General features: G+C 39.3%; 1 protein-coding gene across 4 annotated transcripts in view; it reads right to left on the bottom strand.

Annotated features, from left to right (window-relative positions):
- Positions 1-26,578, bottom strand: part of EML4 (EMAP like 4) — a 146,813-nt gene that overhangs the window by 111,770 nt on the left and 8,465 nt on the right. Inside the window, exon 1 of one of the 4 annotated variants that reach the window (XM_059841153.1) lies at positions 694-866. The exons of the other annotated variants lie outside the window; for them this stretch is intronic. Coding sequence (XP_059697136.1) covers positions 694-718 — 25 coding nt within the window. The 5' untranslated portion in view covers positions 719-866. Of the gene's footprint in view, positions 1-693; positions 867-26,578 lie in introns of those variants that run through there. 4 annotated transcript variants of the gene reach the window in all.

Raw genomic sequence — 26,578 nt, 5'->3', positions numbered from 1 at the left:
GCCACGTGTGTATGCACCCGCATAAATATGGATGGCTCCAGGCAGAAACAGACGGATCTGCTTCAGAAATGGTGATCCTTCAGGATTTAATTTCAAAACACTGTGGGGTTTTGTTCCCCCAAAGCAGTTAAAACAGCTAATTTGTAATTAAATGCTCGCTTGCAGTTTGATAATGGTGAGAGGTGGCACTCGCCAGAGACTCGGTCCTGAGCAGAGGTCAGGACACGCAGCCCGCGCAGCACAGGGACCAGCTCGGCACACTGACAGCAATATACACTTCCAAACTGTAATTGCTGTCCAAAACCTATTAATTTTGAAGGGGTTCTTACAAATCCATAATTACACAAAGGCAAATCCTCATCATAAAGCAGTGAAAACTACATTCACACAGTCCTAGAGGGAGCACTTTCAGCAGCTTGGCTCATTAGAAATGTATTCTTGCATTAAACACCAATATCAAAGACAAATGTTAATGCAATACCTCAGAGCCAGACTGAAAACTGCATTACAGCAGTGGAGAAGTACCTATTTAATCCACTAGCCCTTCTCAATGGAAGGCAACCGGAGCTCAGTGATGGTGCTCTGCATTGCTTCTCAGACATCAAGCATAGCCAGCTCATTATAAAACCTATTCTCCAAACCCCAAACCATCTATATCATCCAACACTCGAGAATATTGTGCATCAACCTTACCACAATGATCAGGAAGAGAATCCATTTATTCTGCTACCATCCAGAAGGGCCTTAGCACAGAAGGGCTGGAAACCTCAACAGTATTTGCTGCTGCTTTTCCTTCTAATTTGCCATTTCTTTAGCACAGCTCCCGTGCAAAAGGAAGAAAGCAAACCACCTCAGACATTTTGCTGGAAAAGGAATATGGCTATGAACAAAGGTTAGAACTAAAAACTTGAAACTGCTTAGCAGAGGTGTGGCTGCTGAAGCCTTACATAGTTGCGTCACCAAGATTTTACTTTGGCAAACACAGCTTCCTGAATTCAAACAAATCAAAGACAGAACTATCTTTTGTTCCAGCAATAAGCAATTATTGCACAGACATGCTTTCAAGGTCACTAGCGGGAAGAGCAAACTACACCAGGATGTGTCAGTCATAAGTAATGCTTTAAAAAAGTTAGCACCAAGCACTACATATATTTAAAGCCTTCCACACTTAGCTGGAAACAAAGTGCTTACTTCCTTCCAACTGACCACAAATAAACATGAAAAAAATACCCTTAAAAAAAAGCAATTAATATTTCATAGGTTCATATTCTTCTCTATTGCACCTAATTTTTAACATTCATTACAATCAAAATTAGTTTTCATTACATTGGCAAAATAAAATTATATGTCTTGCTTTAACGACTTGGGTAGAAGAAAATGTTGCCTTCAAAACCATTTTAAGAAGAGAAAAATATTAAACAGGGACGTAGTTTACTTCAGAACTCTACTGCAAAAGAAGATGTTTTGCTTTTGTTAATGTATAAGCTATATAACCTATATCAATATTCTTAAAAACACAACAGAACTTTGATTACAAGTATTGTTGCATTTATGTTAATAAAAACATGTACTTTAAAAAAAATGTAATGTCAAAGGTTTCAACCAGTCCCAAAAATGTCACTTATTCTTTTCAGGAGGGCAATAAATGCATTTAGATTACCATTGGCATAAAATAAAAAATAGGCATAAAATAAAAAAAAAAACAAAACACAAAGAAAAAAAAAGTTGTTTTTAAAACCAGACATGGCACGCAAATATAAAGAAAATAAACACAAGCTTTAAAAGAGATACAAAGCACCATTCTCTAGGATGCTAAAACAAATTCATTGAGAGTGAGGAGGAAGATCATCCCATATTTGTCTGGCAGCTCTCTGGTTTTACAGAGAGAGCTGGTTTTACACCCTTTTTGAAAGAGGCTGCTGATGCCTGAAGTTAGATAAAAGACACTGGACTAGACAGACAACAGCATGTTCTCACACTGAAGGTCACCAGGTGTGTGGAAACTATTACTATGGGCTTTACCATGTAATGGTCAAAAATAACATCTCCTTTTAACTCACCTGCCTCTGCATTCTTCACTTATGACAAACTGAAAACTGTCAACCCAAGACTAAGTGAAAATGAAGAAAATTATGTGACTCCTGGGGGTATTTTGCCTTTGACCAATGCAGGAGTTGTCACGTCTAATGCTTTGATACATGTAATTGTATTTCAGAATGTACAACCATACATCAGCTTTACTGTGCTGATGTATGGTTGTACATTCTGAAATGCAATTACACCTATATTAACTAGAATAACATAAATATTAACTATATTACCTCTATATTAACTATACACCAATTACCCAAACGTTGCAAGAGCATTTTTTGTAAAACACTGTTCACCTGTGATTACTGTATTTTAAAATGCTTTCAAAGCACCTAACTTGGGAAAATTATTATTGAATACTGCACTGAGTGCACCAAGCAGAAGAAAACTTGATCTGTTGGATTTACTGCCTTTGGTGACCACATTCTCTCTCAATGCACACACACACACATGAACAATGATTAACTCCCATAATTCAGCACAAACAGTAATAAAAGACAGCTTTCTTCCCCCAAGCAGGAAAGTCCAAGCTAAAGCACCTTCCTTTTGCAAGCCTCAGAACCATCTATTGAGATAACACTTTGGCAGGGGGCCTCCTCTTGCCCCAAGTACTTCACATCCATAACATTCAGACTTTGAAGTGTGGGGCTTCTACTTGAACACATCTGCAGAAGCAATTCACACATCAAGGATTTACACATACCCCTCTAGATAAAAAAACACAACTAATCCACTATAAATGCAACAGGCATGTAAAGTGCTTTGCAGATGTGCTTGGTAACACGCAGTGAATGAGAGAAGAATACTTGTTAAGTGCATTATAAAGTTTAAAGCCCCTCTGAAAAAGTATTTCATTGCATTTGATGCTTACCAATAGGATTTAACCTGACCATCAAAAACTTTGAAGAAAGGATTATTTCATAAGCATGAATTATGGAGCTCCCTGTGCCACAGGAGGGAGACATGACCACCAGTCACCCTCCACACCAGATCAGATGGAAATCTCAAGGAGTGACAAGGAGATCCAACATGCCAACCTGATTTCAACTGACTTGTATTTCTCTTAAAAAAAAAAAAAAAGTCAATCAACAGCTGTATTTGACAGCTTCAGGACTGACTCTCTTACACCAGACTGTGCTCAGCCCTCAGATTTTTATTTGCACATTTGAGATGGAAATTCTCGTGCTACAGAGCAGATCCCAGCTCCTCAAAAGTCTCTTCCCTGGTGACAACAGTGGCTGCAAAGCAGGTGGAATTGGGCAGATGAAGGCATTGTGGCTCCAACAGCCACCAGTGTATGGAAGCACTTGAACTACTAGGAGAGTTCAGTTTCCAGCCAGAGCAATTCCTTTTTAATTCTGTTTATATTCACAGAGATAACAGCCCACATCATCTCCATTGATGCTACAGCCTCGTAGCAGTTTCTTAAACACTGGAGAGAAATATTCATATGTTCACAAGACAAACAGTTCCTAATGACTTTCCCAAGCACAAGTCAAACAAGACAAAAACCAAAGCAGTTGATTTGGGGGTTTTGTTTGTCTGTTTGTTGCAGAGGGGAAGGTTGGTTGTTTTTGTTTCTTTCTTTAAAAAGAAGTAAATGAATGCTCATTCCATCACCCCTGACAGACACTGAAGTCAGAAGCTGTCCATGTGGTAGGGCTGTACTTCAGAAAAAATTTCAATCTGGTGAGAGTACTGGTGAATCTATCCTACAGCAAGTATCAGAAAAGGGGAAAGCATTTGCTTCTCCATTTATGTTGATAACACATTCAGACATACTTTATACTGGAAGGGGGCAAGAGGGAAGAACCACAAAAACTAAAACCCACACCTCTGAAATTGGCCAATGCCCAAAACCATGATAATTCTACACTTTGCTAAAAACAAACTGTAGTTTACTGTAACACCCCCTACTTGCTACTCATAGAAATGCCAAAATCATTTGAATTCTCTGAAGAGTTCTCAGCTTCAGTGGCCTCTGAAAGAGATGTGTTATTCAATATAAACACAGATTCTGTGAGAACAAGGATAAGGAAAAAAGAGTGGGTGGGAGTATTTCCTTTTCCTTGGATTTAGCTTCACTAAGTGTTCATTGTTCACAGGAGATTTTCTACCTTTCCATTGTCTCATATGTTTCCCCCACCCCTTTTTTTTTGATACCTTGGAGACAAGCACTAAGATAAAGCATTCTAATTTCTTCCATGTACTTAAAATTTGGCTGCACCATTCTAGATTTAGAATCTACATGAAGGTCCTCTTATCTGTAAACTTGTGTTTGTCCTGCCCCCTTGCTGAATAAGCTAAGACAGTAATTAAGCCTCTAGTAAAGTAAATCCTCCTAGCCCAACATGCTGTCCTCTTTGTCTCCTTCTTGCTCAGTCGTACTGCCTCATCAGGTTAGTCTGTGTTGTCTCAAACTTGTCTAGTTTTAGCCAATTAACTAATTTTTCTTATCCTTTTTGTCCTTCCACCATGCTCACTCTGACAGCAAAATGCACGTTCAGAACAGAACAACCTCGTCATGCCTGACTTCTCCAGAATCCGTTGGCATATCCAACTGGTCACAACAGTTCACTGTGTTTCAATGCACCAGCTGGAACATCACTTTAGTTAACATCCTGAAGTGTGACAGTGATTCCCTCTCACTGACAGAAAAACCACCACACCACCAAACAAAAAAAACAAGACACCTCCACAAAATTAGAGTACTTATCTCCACAGTCCCACATATTTTTTTTCCTTTAACTATCTATTGGAGAAGGAACTCTTTCACTTCCTCTTTTTGTAAAGTGACATTACAAAGTAGACCATCTGCTTCATAGACTTCTCACCCTTCTGATTTCCTTCCCATATATTTGCCTGATGTATTTTATGGCTTTCTCTATTGGTTTCCTTTGGGTTGAATTCCCCTTTTCTGAAGGGCCTCTGTTGACTCAACCTTGGTGTACTTCTCTCTCTTCCTGCTTCCCTTTTGTCTTCTTTTTTTGTACCCCCTCCAGACATATGTATCCTTTCTGAGACCGGATGTTACTTAAACTTTTATGACCTAAATTTAATTATTGAAGGTTCTTTGCTTCCCCAGTCTGCTGATGGCACACTCCTGTCTGAAGAGGTAGGCAGATAGGAATTAGGCTCCTTCCTCCACAAATTCACTGGGCTTGTTTGGACAGGGCAGAGTTATCAGCTCAGGATGATCACTTTCAGCTTATACTTGGGAAAATATCTAGAAAAACCTCTCACATGTAAAAAATACAAGCATCATGGCTCAGTTTCCTCTCACAAAGATTTTAAAAACATTTTCGACTCAGAGGTAATCTGCTTTTACTTTAAATAAGGGACAGAAGATAGAAGAGGAAGACCTACTTAATTTCTTTCTCATCCCAGCTGGCATGTCTAAGTTTAGGTAATTACAATTGATGTAGCAGAACTTGGCCAACCCCAATCAGCTGCCTCTGTATTACTGCATATGAAAGGCAGGCATTCACAACTGCAGGAACCTGTTAAAGCAGGTTGTGCAGTTTAGCTCATCTTTCCAGATAAGTACATACTGCTGAAATTCCCTGAATATCTTTTAATGCAGGATTGTATAAAACAGTTCTTCTACTGGCAAAATATACTGCTCCTTCACATTCAGTGTGCTTAGAAACCGAGGAGCAGAACACAAAAAAGGGAAAGTGTTATACCAAATTAAGAGCTCTACAATTCTATGGCTAACCAGAATTAAGTATGAGAAAATGGCATATCCATAAATAAAAACAAACAAAACAAACCCCAACAAAAGCAGAAAACCCCAAACTCAAAGATATGCAGCTCTACTGTACCTCTGACAGTCTATGTTTCAGTAACTAGTTAAGGCTGGGAACATTCATTTTGTAGATTAAAGTTATTTACTTTTAAAAGACCCTGCACTATACACTAAAAAAATGAGGCAAAGAGCAAAAGGGTTGTGATTAAGCCCCTTGTAATATAATTTGATATAAAAAATCTAACAACAAAAAAAAAGAAATAAATAGGAATCAACATTTGATTAACTACAGACTAGTAACATTCATGAGAATATCAAAAGCCAATGAGATGCAGTATCATTTCTACTCTGGACATTTATATATGGCTTTGGTCTTAATACAGTTTAACAGAGTAATAATGGTCATCTCCTGTGCACCTGGACACCTTCAATTATTTAGAGACAAAAACCTATTTTGTAATTTTGAATCCATTCTGTGGACTACACTCAAAGTTGAAATTTTGATTCAAATAAGGAAAACAATTCCCATCAAATCCCCTCAATTCGTTGTCTCAATTCACTTCAGTAGATGTTCCAGACTTTTACAAACGCTCAGACAGAAATGTCAGCTCACTATGCAAGTTTTGAAATGGTACACACATCAAACAAGAACCTCAAAACAAACAAATGGAAAAACACCACACACCAAAAAAAAAAAAAAAAAAAACAACTTTATTCAGAATTAGTTTCTTTTTAACATTTTACAGGGTGAAGACTACATGTTTCATGTCTACCCATTCCCTGATTCCAAGGCAGAATAAACCACCTGGGTAAAACAGAATCATACTCCAAAGCATTTCATTCTGCTGCTTTTTTTCTTCCAAGTTAAATGTAATCCTGTTTATTCAAGCACACATATTCCACAGTCCACTACCTACCACTGCTATCAACTGATGCTTTTAAAAGAAATCCTACTCTGCAACTCGTGTTTGCAGTGTATTTCCAACAGCTGGGTCACTCAAGTCAGAGTTCAGATATTTGTACACATTTCTAAATCCACTTCTGTCATCCCAAGAAATGCCAGATGAAGATAACAGCACTAAGTACTGGACAGACAAAAGGACACTGGGACTTCACAGATGTGGTTTAGAGCCAGTTGCCACCTGTTTTAGAAGAAATGAGAGAAGCACTGGAATGAGCAGTGATGCTCCACACCAGCCTTGGGGATGAACACCTCAAAGGAAACACATCCACAGAAACAGCCCAAGCAATCTTGTGACTATCTTAACAGATATGAATTACATTTTCATTGCTTTTTCTTCTTAATGATGCCATTTCTTTTAATTTGCACCTTAAAAAAACAACCCCAGAGTGAGAAACAGAGCAGAAAATAAACAGAAGTCTCAAACACTGACAGTTCATTTATGGAAGTTACACTTTCATCTCCTATCTCCAAAATAAGCTTTAAACATTTAGGTCAATAGGTACTTAGCCTACTGGAACAACCTTGCATGCTCTCTCTTTAAGTATTAACTATATGGAGGCAACACACAAAACTCAAAGCAGAGAACAAAAATATTATTCTACAGTAAAAGAGGAAAGAAAAATGCATCATTATTTCTAAGCACCCCTGTGCTAGAAATACACCTCTGCTGTACAAGATACTACATACATTACTACAGTTTAGTCAACTTATGAGCAAGTACAGGCAGTGATGCATAATTGGTATTTGGGATGCATTTATTGCTGATTCTCCAAGAGTTGCAACCAAGAGATTGTCTCCAGTATACAGAATTAGAGACTTGTGATTTTAGATTAGTCCTCTTACAGTAAGTTAAAATGAAAAGTATCTCAGTGAGTCTTTCCATGAAATGGGCTCATTCTGCTCCACTGCCAATATAAAAAAATATTAGAAGCTGTATGTCAGCATTGATTCAAACATCAGCAAGGGCAATTACCCATTCAATTTGGGAAAATAACACCTTTTTTACAAAGTCTCTTTTCCCTAAACAGCAAACTGCAGTGTCACAATGATCTCTTCCCCAGCAAACTCCTTTTCTTTGTCCTGCCCAGTAAACAGGCAATAAGAATACATAATTTCCCAAGTAATCAATGAACAAAGTTTTCACTTTCCAAAACAACTATATATAATTTCACTTGCAAAAAAAAATCCAAATAAACAAAAAAAGGCATCAACACATCCATTCAAACAAACAAACAAACAAAAAAAAAAAGACGTTTCACATGACACATTCATTCTCCAATTCCCTTCCTTGGGAAACAAAGAAACCCAAGAATGGGTTTATGGTAGATGGACACATAAACAACCTTTCCAGAAAGCACTTAATTAGACCAGCACTCATGCCAAATCAATCAAATTCAGAGTACTATATTTTAGTTAAAGCTAATGCTACCTCTTCCACGCAAACAATCCAAACTCCTCCTGCATTTAGACCAATGCATAAAAATTGATGAGTTATTTTTTTAAGCTGAATGATGTTATTTCTGGGTCCATACATGGCAGGAGATGTGTGTGGCTCACAGAAGTCAAACTTGTCAATAGTCTTTAGGGAATCAGCTGAAGGACATGTTCTTGCACAATGCATTATTTTAAGCTTGCTGAAAGCTGATGCAATACACAAAATGCACATCTTCCTTTCTTCTTTTTAGCACGGGGATCCAACTGCTGCCCCATGCTACACCAAGGTAATAATAAAACAATCTTCTAGTAAGGAAGAATTCTGCATGCTTTCTAGACAGGATAATTACACTGCCTGTACAGTACATGCTAATTGTACTTGGCTACAGACAATTAAACAAATACACTCAGAGGCTCTCATCTGACTTTCGAGCCACATACAGTGAAATTCACATTTTATGAACATTTAACTGGAAGTAAAAATGGTAAGGCTTATCACAGCTGTCACAGTTTCATGAAACTGAACCAATTAACAACAGAAACCCTTAAGACAATAGGAGATAAGGGAAGCCTGCAATTACTCACAAAAACCTAACTGGAACAGACTGCAACACAATTTCCCAGCTCCTGGAGCAAGTGCTCGCATGACCTCACCAAATCCTGCCAACAAAGAGGAAAAAGCTGCTAGTCCCTGCCAGCTGCTTGTTAAAAGTATCTGCCTGTACCTGGGGAAATAAAAAAAATGCAGCAGCCAAGCCAGAAGAGCAGAGGGATGGAGTAGAGCAAGAGATGATGGAGGAGAAAACGCCAGCATATCAGAGAAGGAGATTTCCAGCTCTTCATTTCTGATGCTACAAAATATTACTTGCAGTCTGAACTTTGTTTACAGGTAGTCACACACAGAGCAGCTCAAACTTCAATCAGCACTTTAAATCTGCAAGGGGAAAAAACACTGAAGAAAGGAGTGGGAACTTCTGAATTTCTCCTTTGCTTTGTGGTGAAAGTGACTGCAATATAATTTGTTTGAATCTTGGGGACTGAAGCTGAATTGCTTTGTCTCTACTCAACTCCATTAACTCCATCAAACAAACTCACAGACCAGGATCAGATTTTTATCACAAGCTTTTTGTGCTTATTTCTAACAGCACAAAAGGAATATTAACCAAAAGTTCAATACAAGTGATCCTCAAAGTGATGCAGCTGCACAGTAATGACTACATCACCAGTAATTCAGTAATGACTACATCACTAGTAATTATCAGAAAAGAAATTATATTCTCCAAAATTAATTTGATGGCTGAATTTCAATCAGACTGACAGACCAAGAAACACTTTTATAACTGCAAATCTAAGATTGTACCCAGGGGCAGAGATGAACATCAGAATTGGCTAAAAGTTAGTGTTTTTCTCGAAACTGAAGTTACTGACTTGTATCAGAAATTCTAAGACTGATCTAAGACATGATCTTGATTAGGTCACTACAAAGACCAAGATCTCCAGTGACTGTATACAGTGAAAACAGAACACATGATTCTTCCCTGCAGCACCAGAAGGGGAAATTCCCAACTGCACGTGAGCTTTTCCCTCCCAAAACCCTGCCCCAATTTTCCCCAACACCACAGTCCTCTCTCACTGAAGCAGCAGTTTAAGGTGAACTTGCAGCTCCTTCCAGCAGGTACAGCTTGCTGCTCAATTCCATATTCAACTACTGTGAGCTGAGTTTCAGGAAACATGTAGACAGAGGGGAAAAGAAAGCCCTCCCAAAAAGCACCAAAAGTCAAAAATAAACAAAACAAAGAATAAACAAAACAAAGCAAAGCAAACACCCAGAAAAAAGCCCCACCCACTCGCCACTGTCAACAATAAAAGATGATAAACATCTTCCTTTAGGTTAAACTAGATTGCAAGTTCTTCCCTGTATTTGACAGCAGATTATTTTCAGAAGAGTGACTATTCCTCAAGGTATGGTGAACATAGGTATGAATCTACTCAAAACTGAAGGTATTCTCTTTATTGTAAGCACTCCTGCTGGCATCAATCTATACATCCAGTGCCTTGAGCAACTGATCATTATTTTCTGTGCTTCCAGCAAACTCAAGTGTTTAAGGATAAAAGGGCAATGCACCTCCATTTGTATTTATTCCTTTACATTTAACAAGTCAATGTCTCTAGTATCATGTACAGCTGTATAAATTTTTTCCACATTCATTCCAATAATTCTTAGGTTTTTATTTTGCTTACACAATTTTTTTAAAGGCTCTTTTTTATATAACCTTCAAAAACACTGTGTCAACACTTAGGACAAAAACAGGCACATGCAAATTTTCAAGAACAATTTTTTTTGCTCATTTCCAACATGCTACCTCTAATCTCTGCCACCACCACATTCTTTTGCAGTTGATGTTCTAACCACTGCATGTACTGATACAAGTCACTTATGGCATACTGAAAATGTATGTTCATTCATTAAGGTGCCTCTCAGAAGATACTTTCCTTTCCATAGATTTTGTGGAATTTAAGTCATCTACCAAACACCTGTCCACTAGCAAAGTCAACAGACTTGTGTATTTTTTGACAATCAAAGCTGCTTGGCTTAATTAAAAGGCAAGCAAACACACCTTTGGTTGTGCAAACCTTCTCAAGTCCAAAACCAACAAGAAATGGAAAGAACATGTAAGTAATAATGGAGTGAGATGAGCAAAATTAATGCACTAATGCAGAGCTATGGACATATATTTTAAATACAATACACCTGTTTGAACAGGTCTGTCAATGCAGCAGATTGTGGTGGGTGCTGGGTGAGCTTGACAACAGGAAGGGGATGGAGAGGGAGGTTCTGGGGAGGAAGAGCAGCAAAAGAGGTATAAAAACCTGTGGAATCACCACAACACAGGACTATCATATCCCCTTTATGACAGGAGTGCTTGACTGAATTATTCCTGCCTTAATTTGCTGTGCAAAACTGGAAGCCCTAACTCTGCCCACACAGCAATCTCCCCTATTTGCAATTCCATTCCTCACAATGACACAGTGGGAAAATTCTCCACAAAGGTCACAGGCATCCCTTGCTCCCATTCCCATTTTCTCCCTAGAGAGTTCATCACTCCGTGGCGTTCAGCTGTGACTTCCAAACACTCAAGTTGTCTCACTGCCCTATAAAACAGGACCCTTGCCCCTGTCTCCACCAAACCCTACCCAAAGTTGCATCTCAAGGCTCAGAGGATGGTTCTGCTTATAGACCTTGGGCTTATCCAAGCCAAACACAAGGTCCTTTTCAGAAGAGGAACAATTTACAGAATGAATTCTAAATAATAAAAAATTCTTTGCTGTCACATCCAGAAAAGAGTCTCACAAAGTGTAAAGAAAATAAAAAAAGAAAAAAAGAAAAAAGCTATACATTTAACAGTTTTTAAATTTCAGTAACTTTAAAGCATAAATGATCTTAAAATAGTTGCAATATGCTGAACCGTCGTGATACTTTGCACTTTTACTGCCATACATTCTCCATAAATCCTCTTTAACTCAGCTGTTCTACCTATAAATGGCCTCCACACACAGCCAGTGAAATAAAGCTTAAACAACATAAATTAGTGCCAAAATATTTAACTCAAACTAATGGCAATTCTCCCTTTAGTTTCTTTTCAGCTCAAATCACTTTGAATGTGACACTTTCACAAATCTACACTGGTTAAAAAACCAAACAACAAGATCCCTCTGCTGGACTGTTGTCTTTCCACAAACAATTCCCAATTCCTTCTTAAAAGCAATGATGCAGTTTAGAAGTCTACAGTATTAGCAATTTTCATTGTTTATTCAACAATTAATAACTAACCTGTTTATTAAATCTGCATGGCTCAAATGTAATGACTGGGTGAGAGAAGAACATATGTGATTATTTTTAGGCATGGGATGAAAAACTGGCTGGGTCATTGGGCTTCAGGTCTAATGTTCCTACTGGTGGCTGATGCCAAAGGTGGCCCCTCATGGGTCAGTAGCCAGGCCAACACTGCTTCATCTGGCCAATGGGATGGAAACACCCTCATCCTCTTTAAGAGTAATCAATACCCCACTCCTAATGCAGTTTAAGGGAACAATTCAGAACACAATATATAAATTACTTCTGGGTTGAGTCATCACCCCTGGAGATATTTAAATGCCACACTGATGTGGCACTAAGGGACATGGTCTAGTGGTGGAACTGGCAGTGCTGGATCAATGACTGGACTTGATCTCTGAGGTCTTTTCCAACCTGAACAACTCTGTGAATCCATGACATCAACCATGGGAGGACTGAAGTGGTGCGGTGTAGGGCTGCTGCTCCCCAGCATCAGGACAAACTAGAAAACTGGTTTGACAGAAATCTCACAACATTCAGCAAAGACAAACACAGTCTTGCAGCAGGGCAGGAAAATCCCTCACAGCCATTCAGGCTGGGATGACCAGCACTAAGAATCTGAAGACCCAGGTGAAGGGAACTGGGAGGGGTCAGCAAGGGACCCTTGCAGCAGCCAAGGCTGCCCACACACTGGGCTGTCTGAGCACAGTTGCAAGCAACACATTGGCAGAAATTATTATTCCCATCTGGGTGGCAGCTGGACACATGTCCAGTTTGGTATCTTCCAGTACAGAGGAGATGGGCCAGCTGGAGAGAGTCAGTGGTAAGGAGGCTGCAGCACATCATGCATGACCAGAGGCTGTGAGAAAAGTCAAAGCAGGAGCCAACTCAATTCTTCACTACCTTGAGGAGCGCCAACTACAGAAAAAAAGTGAATCAAACTCTCTTCAGATGTGCAAAAGGAAGGGGCAACAAGGAAAACTCCAACTCAGCCAGCTTTTAAAAACCCTCAACCTATTTTTTTGTCTTTGTACCCACAGTTCTAACTTTTTTTTTCTTCTAGATATTCAAAACTCAACTGGAGCAAGACCCTGAGTAACACTATCTGTTTTTGAAGCCATCACTGCTGGAGCTGGAGGGTGTTGGACCAGATGACCTCCAGCGGTTCCAGCCTACATTTTTCAGTGATTCTATGATCTATTCTAGGACAGCATGCATGGTATAGGATTACAAAAGTAATACACCAGCAAGCCAAAACACACTGCCAGCCAAAACACAAGAATAGAAGATACTACTCTATGCTCTTTAGACATGCTCTTGTCAGCAGATGCTCCAAAATGCTGTGTCAAAACTCATGGGAAAAAGGGAAAAAAAGGGAAAAAAATCCAGAAATGCAAACACACAGTTGCTTTGACATATCTGTACGCAAAGACTTCTACCTTAAATATGGCAGATACCTTTCTGTGGCTCACCTGTGAGCAATTACACAGGGAGTACACATGCTGTGGGCACTCATCTGGTGTGAAGGGGAAAAAACACCTGGGAAAAAACACCTGGGAATTTTTAGAGATTCTGGTTGCTGTTTCACTGCCACTAGGACCTATTCTGAAGTCACAATTCAATGACTGCTTTACTGATGTGTTTGAACAAATCCTGATGTCACTTATTGCACACATATGTATCACTCATTTTGTCTCAGTCAGAGGTACTTCACTGCAGGACATCTTGAGGAAAACTAGGAGAAGAAATTCGTTTGTTTAAATAGAAGCATCTGATAGCCAGCCAAAGTCACAATGAACAGTCTGTAACAAACAGCCTGGGGAAAACAGATTTTCTGCAACACAGCTGATACAACAAACCCTCCTCCAATATAAATGTGGCACTGGCGTCTGGCAGAGCCCGGAGGGCTGTGTTTGGGAATTGAGACCACTGCACATGTTGGGTCAGAAATTCAGCTGATGTTGATCAACAGAACTCCATCAAGGAGAGGGGATCTGGCCTGCTGTGCTTTGGTTGTGCATGTTGAAAAAACTTCACTAGAGTCTGATGTGATAACTTTGATTTATGCTGATGGACAGTCCTCCCAACAGAGAGTCTGTCAAGAACATGGCAAGGGATTACTTGTTTTAATATCTGATCATTTAAGCCAGAAGTTGACAGAATTTGCCCCCTCTCTGAAGAATGTGAAACCAGTCTACTCTACACACATAGCACACAGAAGAAAAAAAATACTTTTTTGCTAATAAATATAATAAAGATACTGTCTGTCTAAAGTTCAAGTTAGCCTTAGAAGTCTAACTGAAATTTACTGAGAAGGCTGGAACCTGGCCATAATTTAGGTGGAACAAGAGGAACCTATACTGATGAAAAGTGAAGCTGCCAGTAGAACCCAACAACAAGACAAAAGCCAACAATAAGCTGTCTCTTACACACACACTGATCCTCCTGCTTCCTGTAGTCACAAAAACATTTCTCATCTACTCACTGAAAACTCTACTTTCATTTGGAAAATTAATATCTTGAAGAATTTAATTTTCTCTGATGGCCTGTGGGGAAGAATGAAAGGAGACAAAATAAAACAGGCTCATCCAGCCCTACACATCTAAAAAAAAAATCACTCACTCCATGTTGGTTAAAGTTGCAGGCATTTTCAAACAAGCCCACATGCAAATCATGAAGACTGAGGTGAATGGACTAGAGTGAAAATAACTTCAGAAGTTAAGATACTGGAGAATTTATGCACTAATGTATAATAAAAAACAGAGGTTGAGACATCCTGCAGACACTCCACTGTTACTAAGAATGCATCTCTGACATTTGGCAAACAGCCTGTATTGTAAGAGTTTCTGCATGAGCTGTACAAGCAGTTATTGAACTGAGTGCAATTTATACATTCACATATGTGAAAAGAAGGAAAAGGAAAAAAAATCCTAAAGAGAGTGGTAAAGAAGGGGGGAATTATTTCAGTAGAAGATTCCCTGCTTTGCTGGCCCAAACATTAAGTCCTCTGGAGACTTCTGATGAAAAGAGTACATGCACACATGTTTGAATGTACCAAAAACATGGCAAAGATGCTAAATGCTGAACTCCTCACCATTCTTGCCAGGCTGCAAATGAATGGTCTGAGCATGCATTACTGTTGCAAAGCAAAGCAACCAACATGAATAGCTTAAGCTACATGCAAACACACATTCACTGCAGCAGTTTTTGTTAGCTCCCTGATTGCAAAGAAATACAACACAAAAATAACTCCAGTAACATGTGTCTGCAAATCAGCCAACGAGCAAAGAATAAGCCCTGCAGGAACAGATGCAAGGGGAGGAAACAAAAACCCAAAAAGCCATTGTGAGGGCATGTGTGGCAGAATGTGATCAGTAACTAAAGATGCCAACACTTATCAGTTTCTAAATTCCTGTCTGCTGGCTTGTCAAGTGTCACTTACAAAAATGCAGCCCAAGCAAATGAGACTCCATGTCTCAAGATAGTGTAGCATCAGAAATATAGGATTTAAATAGATATATCTGTAATATAATTCATTTATAAAATAGAGAAAAACTGAATAACCACTCAGACATTTGAACAAAGTATGCAGTTGCATCTAATATCAGTACTAGAGTTCATTAAATTAATTAGGAAGGTTATATAAATAAGAAGTTTAGACATGTCTACTAAAAATAACAAGAAAACAATTGTACAGTTGAACTTTCTCAACCCATAACCATCTCCATGTCACTTCAGATTTGTTTTTTTAGACAATTAAAGTAAGCAGATCAAACCACCAAAAATATGTGGAGAAGCCATTATCTATCCAGACACAGAGACATAAACCTGAAACATTTATATGTAAGCATTTTAACCAGAGAAGACCCGTACAGGGAATTTTAAACAGTTACAATCCTTAGTTAGTGGTTTTACTAGGGAGCATCAATGTTTTGCAGAACCAAGAACATACACCAACCGTTTTCTTCTTCACTCACACTAAAATCTTCTAACATACCCTTACTGAAAGAGGAAAGTGACCAAAAAGTAGCCATTTATAAAGATATCCATGCCAAAAGCCATAGCATGTTTTCTTCAGTAATGGTGAGAAACTTCTTTCTCTATGAAGAAACCAACTGCATCACTGAGCTTTAACACTCATCAATCCTCTAGATTTTTATGCAATGCATCACCTTCTCTTTCAACACATTTTGGTTATTGCAATCACCTGTGCTCCTAAGGCATCCTCTCCCCCACACATTTGCTTCTAATTAAATATTTCAATGTTCCTTTCAAGATACAATGCTGTCTCCTGTCCTGTGCCAGCCCACCTTTCACCAGAGGAAACACCACTAGCTTGTGTCAAAGGACATGCTGGGGGAGGCAGGCACACCTCCCATTTACAGCATCCCTCTCCTTTTTCAAATGTTACATCTTCATACTTGCAGCAAATCACTTCCAGGTGGGCCTCTGCTCTTCATTCCTGATTTCCACTCAAAGGCAACTCCTGCTGGAAGACTGAATAACCAATTCAGCCATGTTTTAAGCTGATTATTCACCCACCCCACACCATCTTCCTTGTGCTCCACACAGAATATTGGTGCTGATGAAACTGAGTGAGCTACACATTTCTACTCCAAAATACAGTTTCTGTCATAATTAACTCCAATCTTTCACACACCCCCCAGCCCAGCCTTCCATCCCTTACAAAGGCACAGGTGGGCCGGTTTGCCACCTTGCAATGGTTTTTCACTGGTCACCTGGTAAAACAAGTCAAATTCCAAAAGGCTGAATCTCCCAGGCACCACAGGAAATACCAGGAAAAGGAGTCCCCAAAGAAGAAGGAGCTGCTGGAGGGTGTGGTGACAGTGTCTTCCTGAAACCCTAATGCAGAGGAATCACCACACATTTTAGGAAATGCCAGATGGTTCCTTATTGCTGCTACATCAGCCCTTTAAAAATAAAAAAAAACGCATGCAAAGAACACCACACCATGCAAGCTAATGGGCCTTACATGTCAAGGCAAGTCTTCCAGGTTAAATGTTCACCAAACAGAATTAATTTTAGAATTAAAAATAATTAACAGTAGGTAGGGTGTCATTTACAAAGCAGCAATTCTGAGGGGTTTGTTGTAACATCAACTGAGCAAACAAGCCTGATATGATATTGCACAAGCTCCTTCACTCCCCTGTTTTCTCAAAGCAACTGCAAGGAAACAACCTCCTCTTTATACACAAAGGTTTGTAAATACATTTAAACTTTGTGTGAGAAATTAGCCAGTTAATGGGAATTTCTAGTTGCAAAGGACAGTTTTCATCTAAAATGCTAAAGGACCAGGGCAAAGGTTTCATAGAAAAGTGATAAAATCCTTTACAAGTATAGAATTTGAAGCAAAAGAAGTCTAAACCACAGAAATAATTGAGCCTAGAAGAAATATCACAATATCCCTCTCTTAAAGACCATGAAAATGGTACAGTCAGAAGCATGAGAAAAAGCTTACCATTAGCAACCCCAGTCCTCCATACTGCTAAATTCTGCTCCCCTTCTAATCCTGGCCTCTTTCCTAGCAGTATTTCAGAAATAGAACTGTACAGGAGGTTCTGAAACTATTTTACTCAAACTGCACTTTGCAACAAAGATGATGCTTTTTGAGAAATTGAGATGATTTCTCTTAAGCTGCACATACTTGTAACATCATTGAAACTGATCTGTTTTTTTTTTTAAATACACATTTGCACTTGTTGTAAAAAGCACATACCACAGAACTCACTTTGCCTGCATGACAAAAAGAAAACCCCCATTTTGCAGGCACAAGCAGTTAATACCTCAGCAAAGCACATGAAGAACACCTCTTTAATTACATGGCCCAGCCAAAGGCATTGGGGCAAGCTTCTAAAGGCTTAAAACCACAAGGCTCTGAAGTATTTTGTATTTCACATGACTCCTGAATAATCAGTAATTTAATCAATATTTAGCCCCAAGAAGTAATAAAAGAAGGATAAAGTTTCCAGACATGGAAATAAGTTTTCCAGATAGTCTGATTGTTCTGATTATTCAGATATTCCAGATATTCTTTGTGATTGCCATGGCCAAAACTAAAGCCCATACTTTCCTCTGCCATTAAGTAAATACAGCACACAGCGTTTCTTAAAGCCCTGAAATTTGATTGTGGGGAAATAAATAAAAACAAGGAGGATATAGATGAAAAAGCAACTTGGAACAGGCACTTTTTATGCCAAGTTCATCATCTGTGTTATTAATATCTTGCACATGGACCCCATGTGATGTTTGGAGTGAAATTAAACACAAAGAATCTATTGACATGGGTATCATTATTATTTCCTGCAACAGAGACTTATGAAATACTGTTACAATTGTATGAGAAATTAGTAAATAAAAGGATGCAAGGAAAATGCTACAGACAGACACAAATAGTAAGAATTGAAATGATCATCCTGAATGAACTTGATAGTGCTCTATCATGAAAAGTAAGCAAGCAAGTACTAATAAGGACCAGAATTGTAATTCAAACATTCCACGTGGAGATCAAGAATGATCAAGTTGCCCAGGGCAGGAGGGTAAGAGGATTACTACAACCCACTCCCAAAGGGAGCCCCAGGTGACCTCCCACATGGCAACAATTACAGCTCCATTAACTAAAACCTGAAATTACATTTTTCTCACCTGACCATCAAAGTGCAGCTGCAATTACTGAGATAAAAAAACACTGCCTTTGACAAAATGAATGAAGCCTGTGCCTATTTCTAAGGTTCTTTTTGTAACACAAGGCTGTTAAAAGAGGTCTCATGAAACAGAATAAGCTGAAAAGCTTCAAGAGTATGTTTCTTTCAAAAGGAATTCCATGCTGCACTACTGTCAACAAAGAGAGCCAAGGTTGCAAAACCATTTTTATTTTAATATTTTTTGCATGTTTTCAGAGGTTTGTAACTTTCTCAAGTTTCTCCCTTTTTATTTGAAAGGTTTCACGTTCACTTTGGGAACTCTCTCAATAAGCATCTGAATATGCTGCTTAAAACACACATTAAAAAAGAATTGTACTCTAAAATGGGATCACTTGGGGACTACAATATAACGTATGAAAAAGTCTGTATGACCAATCCAACCCTGACACCCCTCTTAGCTCAAGTATGTAACCAAAACATTGGGAATGGGATTGACACACCTAGCACGTGAAATAGAACCCTTAGGTTTGGAAATGACCTTTAAGCTCATCCAGTGTGACCATCAATCCATGTCCACCACTAAACCATGTCCTCCAGTGCCACACTGTTTTTTGAACACTTCCAGGGAAGGTGACTCCACCACTCCCCTGGGCAGCCTATTCCAATGCTTTACAACCCCTCCTGTGAAGAAATTTTTCATCCTGTCCAACCTAAAAGTCTGCTGGCCTAAACTATTATTTTGCACTCTTTACTTTTTTCTGCTTGTAATATATCTCTGGATTTACAACAATAATGAAAGAAAAAAAAAAAAGAGGCAAAGAATTCTGAAGAAATGTAATATAAAGCAAATTATAAACCAGCAGCCTTCCATCTGGAATTATTCAGAGGCACATATGGTCATATTTTTAATGTAAAAAAGTTTTGTAATCTGATACTTATTTGCCTTTCCTATGATTACCTGCTCTACAACACACTAGTTTTAGATTATGAAGCTCAAAATCAAGTCTTATAAATGAAGTATTAGGTTAAAATTATTGACTCCTTAATTTCAGATATTTCATAAAATCTACATTCTAAGGGAAAATACATTTTCCATAAAATATTTGTTCTAAGGGAATTAGGTTGGCTTATTTTTTAATTTAGCATACAGCAACAGTAAAATGAAATTAAAACACATTTTCTCATCTGGAAGATATGCATAACTGCCTATATAAGGACAGCAGGACAAACAATAATAAATAAATGGGATAATAAGATGAAGTTTGGGGTTGGTTTGGTTAAGAAAACAATACTATGTTAGTTTATATTTGATTTTTGAGAAGACACAATGATATAGGTGGATGTGTAACATCAGGCTTTCCCAGAAGACTCTGAAAAGGAAAATCCTGTCTTTTCACACCCCTTTTTTGAGAATGGCAGGAGAGGGACCGGAAGAAGTGGAGGGAAAGCAGCAGAGGGAGAAGAAAGTGGCTGGGATTTGGAGAGTACTGGGATGTCCAACAGCATCCAGCTGTCTCCCCCACTGCTCCACCAGCACACCAAGCTGTTTTTCTTCCCTCAGCATCTGTCCTGCAGCTACACTTCAAGGAGACATTTTCACCTCTGGGGTGTGCAGTGAACCACCTCTACCCCCCATGCTGGCACCAGGAGCTCCACAATGGGAGCTCAACCCACTCAGCTGGGTCTGTGCAAGGGGAACCAGACCACAGGCTGGCCATACTGGGCAGCACACACCCCCAGGTACCTTCTTTCCTTTCTTTACCCAGTGGTATCTTTACAGGTTCCAAACCAAGTTCTCAGACCACTATCTGCCCACTCACTCACCCACATCCTCCATCCTCCAGAGACACAGTGACAAATAGATCCTGCCAGTAACCTCCCACACAGCCACCAAGAGTGACCCACCAAAGTCACAGGCAGGCGTGGCACTGCTGCAGCCCCCTGCCCCGGGCTCCCTGGGGACAGCAAAGCTGAGCCTACAACACTCAGCATCCCAAAGCTCCTCAGCAAGACTCAAGGGTTTCTCCAACATGACTACAAGAACTGCTGTCACCCTGGATGTGAGAAAGCCATTATCATGAAATAAACCATCTAGCCTGGAAACTCAGATCCAGAATTGGCTGCTTTTCTGCAGAAACACACTCATTATCATGTTGATGGGCACACAGCTAATCCTGAACATTTCACACAAGAAATCATTTGGGCTTCAACTGCTCACCTTTTGTTTTCCTCACCCTACTGCCATCAAATACAGCCAGTACTCAGCATTCACCTGAAGAGATGTTATAAAAGCAGGCTAAAACAAAGTAAGTACAAAATTCTTTGCTTTCCAAGACAGAAAGAGTCACACACAGGAGGCTGCTGTTCTCCACTGCCACAGCTGTCTCTCACCAGCCTCCTGCAGTCCCCCAACACAGCTCCATCACCACGTGGTTTGAGCCATGGGATGGGTCCAGCTCTTCCCCCAGCACAGCAAGGTACCATGCTAATGATCTTACACACACAGAGCAAAGCACACTCCTACAGGCAGCAGTGCATTGTCCATCTCCCAAGAAGGGAATGCAGTGAGAACACCACCAGAGCTTGACTCCATCTAGTTTGCTCTTGCTGACACCTTCAGAAATGTTTTTGTACAAACAGGAACACTGACCTATTAAAGGACTACAAATTACTGCCTGAAAATTAAAATTGAGGGGGTTTTATGGGGGGTAGAAAGTAGATTAACTGCTCAACATGCAGCTTACTCGAAAGGGAGTAGAAAAGTGAAATGCAAAATGAGAGCAGAACCACACATGGTGAAAAAAAAAGATCACAATATGTAACAGAAGAGCTGCAGCACCTCTTGGTAATTAAAACTACACTCTATGACTGCCACGAGTCACTTGCTAGATCAGTAAAAGAGGCAGCACTAGAAAGCACCTAAATACAACTCCGTGTGTTCAATTACAAAACCAAAGATAAGTTTCCTATGAATTACATTGACACATGTGGGTTCAAAAAAATATCTCAGTAATAAAGCAGATACAACATACACTATGCACATGAAACAGTGTACACAGCAAGAAATCATTAACTTTAGCACCACAAAACACAAAAATTAGCTGTAAAAGCAGCAGAGACTCTCCAGTGATCTGATGTGGCACTTCCTTCTGAGTTTCACCTTGGACAAGTGTAATTGCTGCAATAAAAGTCCTTGGAAAAATGGGTTACGTCAAACAAAACAACCAAACCAATAATGATTAACAAATAAGTGGAATGTACCTCAGAGTCTAAAAAACTAATATATGATTATATATTATGATTATCTTTGATATGTTGAAAAAGTGTAGCTCTAACAAGTTTCTAAATGCAGAAAGTTACCTACTTTCAGTGTTCCACTAGCATGGAAGATGGCTCTAACAAGTGTAGCTCTAACAAGTTTCTAAATGCAGAAAGTTACCTACTTTCAGTGTTCCACTAGCATGGAAGATGGCCCCCCAAAGCTTTTAGTACATAAGCACACATGAAAAATTAGGAGAAGAGGGTATTGAAGAAAACCATATGGCACCCATTATCTTACTAAATAAGAGGGATGGTTCCTGTTAGAAGAGAACCAAAGAGCAGAATCTTGTTGGACTGAACAGCCAGTATAGTCCAACAAGCAGCAGTACCCTCCTGCTCCAGGATCCCTGGAAGTGGCCCAGAAAGACATCAAGTTAACACAGCATTAAGGTGAGTGAGTTTTCCATTGCGACAATACCAATGGTTCACATAGCACAAGAACTAAGTGACTAAAACCTATCCTAACACCTCTTTCCAAGAGGCAGAAATTGCTTCTATAATGCTGAATCACTAGAGGTCAGCATCTGAGAGCACAGGTGACATGACATAGAAGTAGCCCATGGCAAGCATGGTGAACATGTCATACACAACCTCAAGAGTTTTCCATCAAAACCTTGAAGTTAAATGGCATTTCCGTGTTAAATAGTTTTTCGGTGAAAAACACAAAATAATATTCCACATGGAATAAAAGTTTAAAAAAAACCCCAATCAATCACAACAAGGCATCCACAGAGGTACTGGAGAGAGGATGGGGGGTTCTACAAAGTTACAGTGTTAGACAATCTAGGTACTCATAGTGAGGAAGGCATGTCACAGCAGTCTAACACAACAGGAAGAAACACAAGTTGCTCTGCAGAGCATCCCTCCAGTAGCTGAGCTTGTCAGCATCCCCACGAAACCCCCCAGGGAGTCACTGGGGGGTTCACCAGTTCTCCTGCAGTCTCCGAGTAGAGGCCTTCCTTCCAGGGGCAGGCATTTTCCTTTCTCTTCCATGCTACAAAACTGCTTGTTCACAGAAAGTCAAAACTACATGTGATATACAATTATTAGCATTACCCCTGTTTTGTAGAACCACATGAAATCTGTGCTGTCACACCACCAGCTTCCCTACACATCACTCAGGACCACATCTACAGGGGAACCAGCAAAGAGAAGCAGAGATGGTTTCCATCTCAAGGGTCTTGCCCCAAATCCCAGCGGGGATCTGGCTCTGCTCCCCAGTGTGACAGTGCCCATGGGCAGCACGTGGCTGGCTCAAGGCCACCAGGGACCTTCTAGGAGAATGTAGGACACAACATGAACTGCTCATGACAGAGAAGGGGGTGTTAGCACACACATTAAAGCTGATGAGGCAGATGAAAATCACTAATCACTATGAAATGGCTGTTTCTGCACCCCTATTTCTCAACAAAGAAAGATGCAGATCAAAGGCAGGAGCCAGTACCCAAGGCTGTTAAGCCAGTACTGCAACACAAGGGTTGGTAACATCCCAGAGGAGTTAAGCTGATGAAGAAAACTGGGGTTCAGAGACAACAGGCAACTCTTAGATGACATTAACCCTACCCACTCTTCTTCTAAAAATACATACCCAAAGATTGCATGATAGTACAGAAGAGCTGTTTGCCAAAATGCAGCTTCTTGTTCATCCGAGGCAAGTCACTTTTTTTCTAGTAAAGATTTCCCTGCTAATTAGTTTAACTTTGAAGGTATTTTGAGTGTTATGCTGCATGCAAAAGACTCAGTAAAAAGCAACACAGCAATGAGCAAAAAAAAAAAAAAAAAAAAAAAGCTACTTCAAAGTTAGCCTAAAGTTTTTCAAAACCAAAATACACACTGCAATGCTTAAGATAATCAAGATCCAATAATGCTGACAGGAAACCAAATGTGCATTAGTCACACATACAAAAAGTAAGTCCTGATAGGGCTACATTACATAAGAGATAAGTTATATACAAGGTGGGGGTCAGTCTCCCAGGAAACAAGTGACACAGCACACAAAATTGCAGGACAGGTTTGGATTTCATATTGGGAAAAGTTCCTCCACTAGAAGGATGGCCAGACTGAATCCTTAAAATGAAAGTGGGGGAGAGGGTACTGGGATGTCAGTGGGTGTGTTACTATGTATATACATATGCAGATGCCAGAGTCTGGAAATTCCCCAATTAGCTCAGGAAACTAAAATAAGGACTATTAAAATTTTATCTGATAAATTAACTTCAATTAAAGGCTGAAAGGCAGACGTAAGTGATCTTATCAAACACAAATCTGCATGAATTGACAAATACAGTTTAGGCTGCAAACACTTTCTTGTTAATTCTCTTTCACTTTTTTCCTGAAACTCCCTGTCATTTTATCTACAGCTTTGGGAAAAAATATCCCTTTGTGATCTACAGAAAACAAACAGTAACACTGCCATTCATTCACAAAAAAACAGCAGCCAAGTTAGAGCCCTTTTGCTAGTAAAGCTGCTGTAGCTATAAGAGCAGGAAATTGAAATTTCTACTGCAAATAATAATTAGGTTAATGCAGATAATTAAAAGCATGTTAGCAAGAATCTCTACACAAAAACCTGTATTATTCAGCTAGGCAATAACTGAACTGATATGCAGAGAGGGAAACGAGATAAAATCTCCACTCTAACAATGCTTCAAATACCTTAATCCAGTATGAAACAGCTCACAGTCTTTGTTTCTGAGGTGGAGGATGACTTCAACATTTGACTACTAAAAGTCAAATAAAATGCCCTCCCAACCTCATATTTCTCTACAAGCAGAATACTATACACACATTCAAACATTCCTGTAGCAGAGTCACACACACAAAATGAATGATCAAAATGACAAAATAGCTGTTCAAAACTCATATGACTTGATATAAAGAAAAACTGGTCTCCTATCTCCAGTTCAGTAAGTAGGATGCCAGATTAGGGTCCCACACAATACCACACCAGCTCACTGACAAAATACCCCAATGAGAAAGCAATATAAGATTCCTCCAAGCAAGTATTTCCTAATGCACATGGTGATATTTAATCCATAATAAACCATTCTGCAGTACACTAAGATCATAGATTGGTAACATCCACCAACCTCCAACCACCAACATCCAACAGCGTGAATCCCTCCAGAGTTTAAATAACTAATAACTATTAACATCCAAAGGTCTGGCATCTGAAAATGAAAAATGGAAGTCTATTTCAGAATTAAATTTGTCTTTAGATGAGGCTTGGAGCAACCTGGTTGAATGGAAGGTGTTCCTGCAAACAGCAGGGGGGTTGGAACTAGATGACCTTTAGGGTCCCTTCCAAGCCAAACCATTCTGTGACTAAACAATAACTTTGAGTCCATATTTGTCCACATCATTAATAAAGTGGGATTGTTTTTCAGTTCTTGACTGGGGTGGTCCTAAACTTCAGAGTTTACAAATTTGAAGATTGCCAGCTTCTATCTGTTTTCTTTGCACCTAAATCAGCTAGCAGGCAAAAGCCTGAGGCGTGATGTTAACCTCACACAGAAATTATCTCCACATTGCAACAATTTTCCAACTGATTCCTTAAAATGTATATCAGTTTGTAACACCATTACTGCCTAATATGCTGGATAGACTTTGGAAATGCACCACCAAAAGCTCTACAGCACTTGGGGACCAGCATTTGTTTCTTCCTATTTAAGAGTTTCTACCAACAATTCCAATTAGTTATTCTAGCAAACAGCAGAGGAATAGTACCATGCTGGAATACCATTTCTAATGAACCACTAATAAGCCCCATAAAATGTTCAGGGGAAAAAAAACTGTTTTACAAGAATCTGAACTGTTTTCTACAACTATACCTAAGACACAGATTTCTCTATGCTTGAAGGGAAGAGAGTCAGTTTCTATTTTTATAGCTCCTTTGAAAATATCTCAAATCACCCAACTCTTAGTTTATAACCAAGACTTCAACCCTCCAAGCATCTCTCAGAAAATACTACAGTCACAGATTATAGAAAAATACAGAAAAAAAAAAATCCAGATTTGGAGAACAGCGCTGCCAACATGACATCTTTCTTCAATGTGTCATATAATTTTCATGGAAAAATGCCATCATTAAAAATGCTTAGAAAATAGACATGAAGATGCGTTCAGTCTTGCTTCATGCTTAACCTGTGAAAGAATATTAAAAGAAAATTCAAATTATTAAAAAAAAAACCAAAACCAGAGTTTGTACTGCCTGTTATTGTCCCTCTTGCCTCATGGTTTTAATGGACATGTTTAGAATTCAGAAAGCAAGCACCACAGCCACACAAACCACTGACTGCCTGCCAGGTCTCTCTGATGGCATTTGCACAACACACTCTGGGAGAGGAGGGGATAGCAGTTCAATGCAGAATTTCATAGTTAAACAAAGTTGTAATTACCTCCTTGTTAGAGCTCTTGTTTAAAGAAGCTAAGTGATACTACGCAGACATGAGTATTGCCATGTCTCTGAATCTTGCAGCTGAAAGAGTTTAATTTATGGTTCTTACCTCTGGAGGTCCCTCCTT

Source organism: Haemorhous mexicanus, chromosome 3, assembly GCF_027477595.1.
Source record: "Haemorhous mexicanus isolate bHaeMex1 chromosome 3, bHaeMex1.pri, whole genome shotgun sequence".
NCBI classification, from domain to species: Eukaryota; Metazoa; Chordata; class Aves; order Passeriformes; family Fringillidae; genus Haemorhous; species Haemorhous mexicanus.
This window is presented reverse-complemented; position numbering and strand designations above follow the sequence as displayed.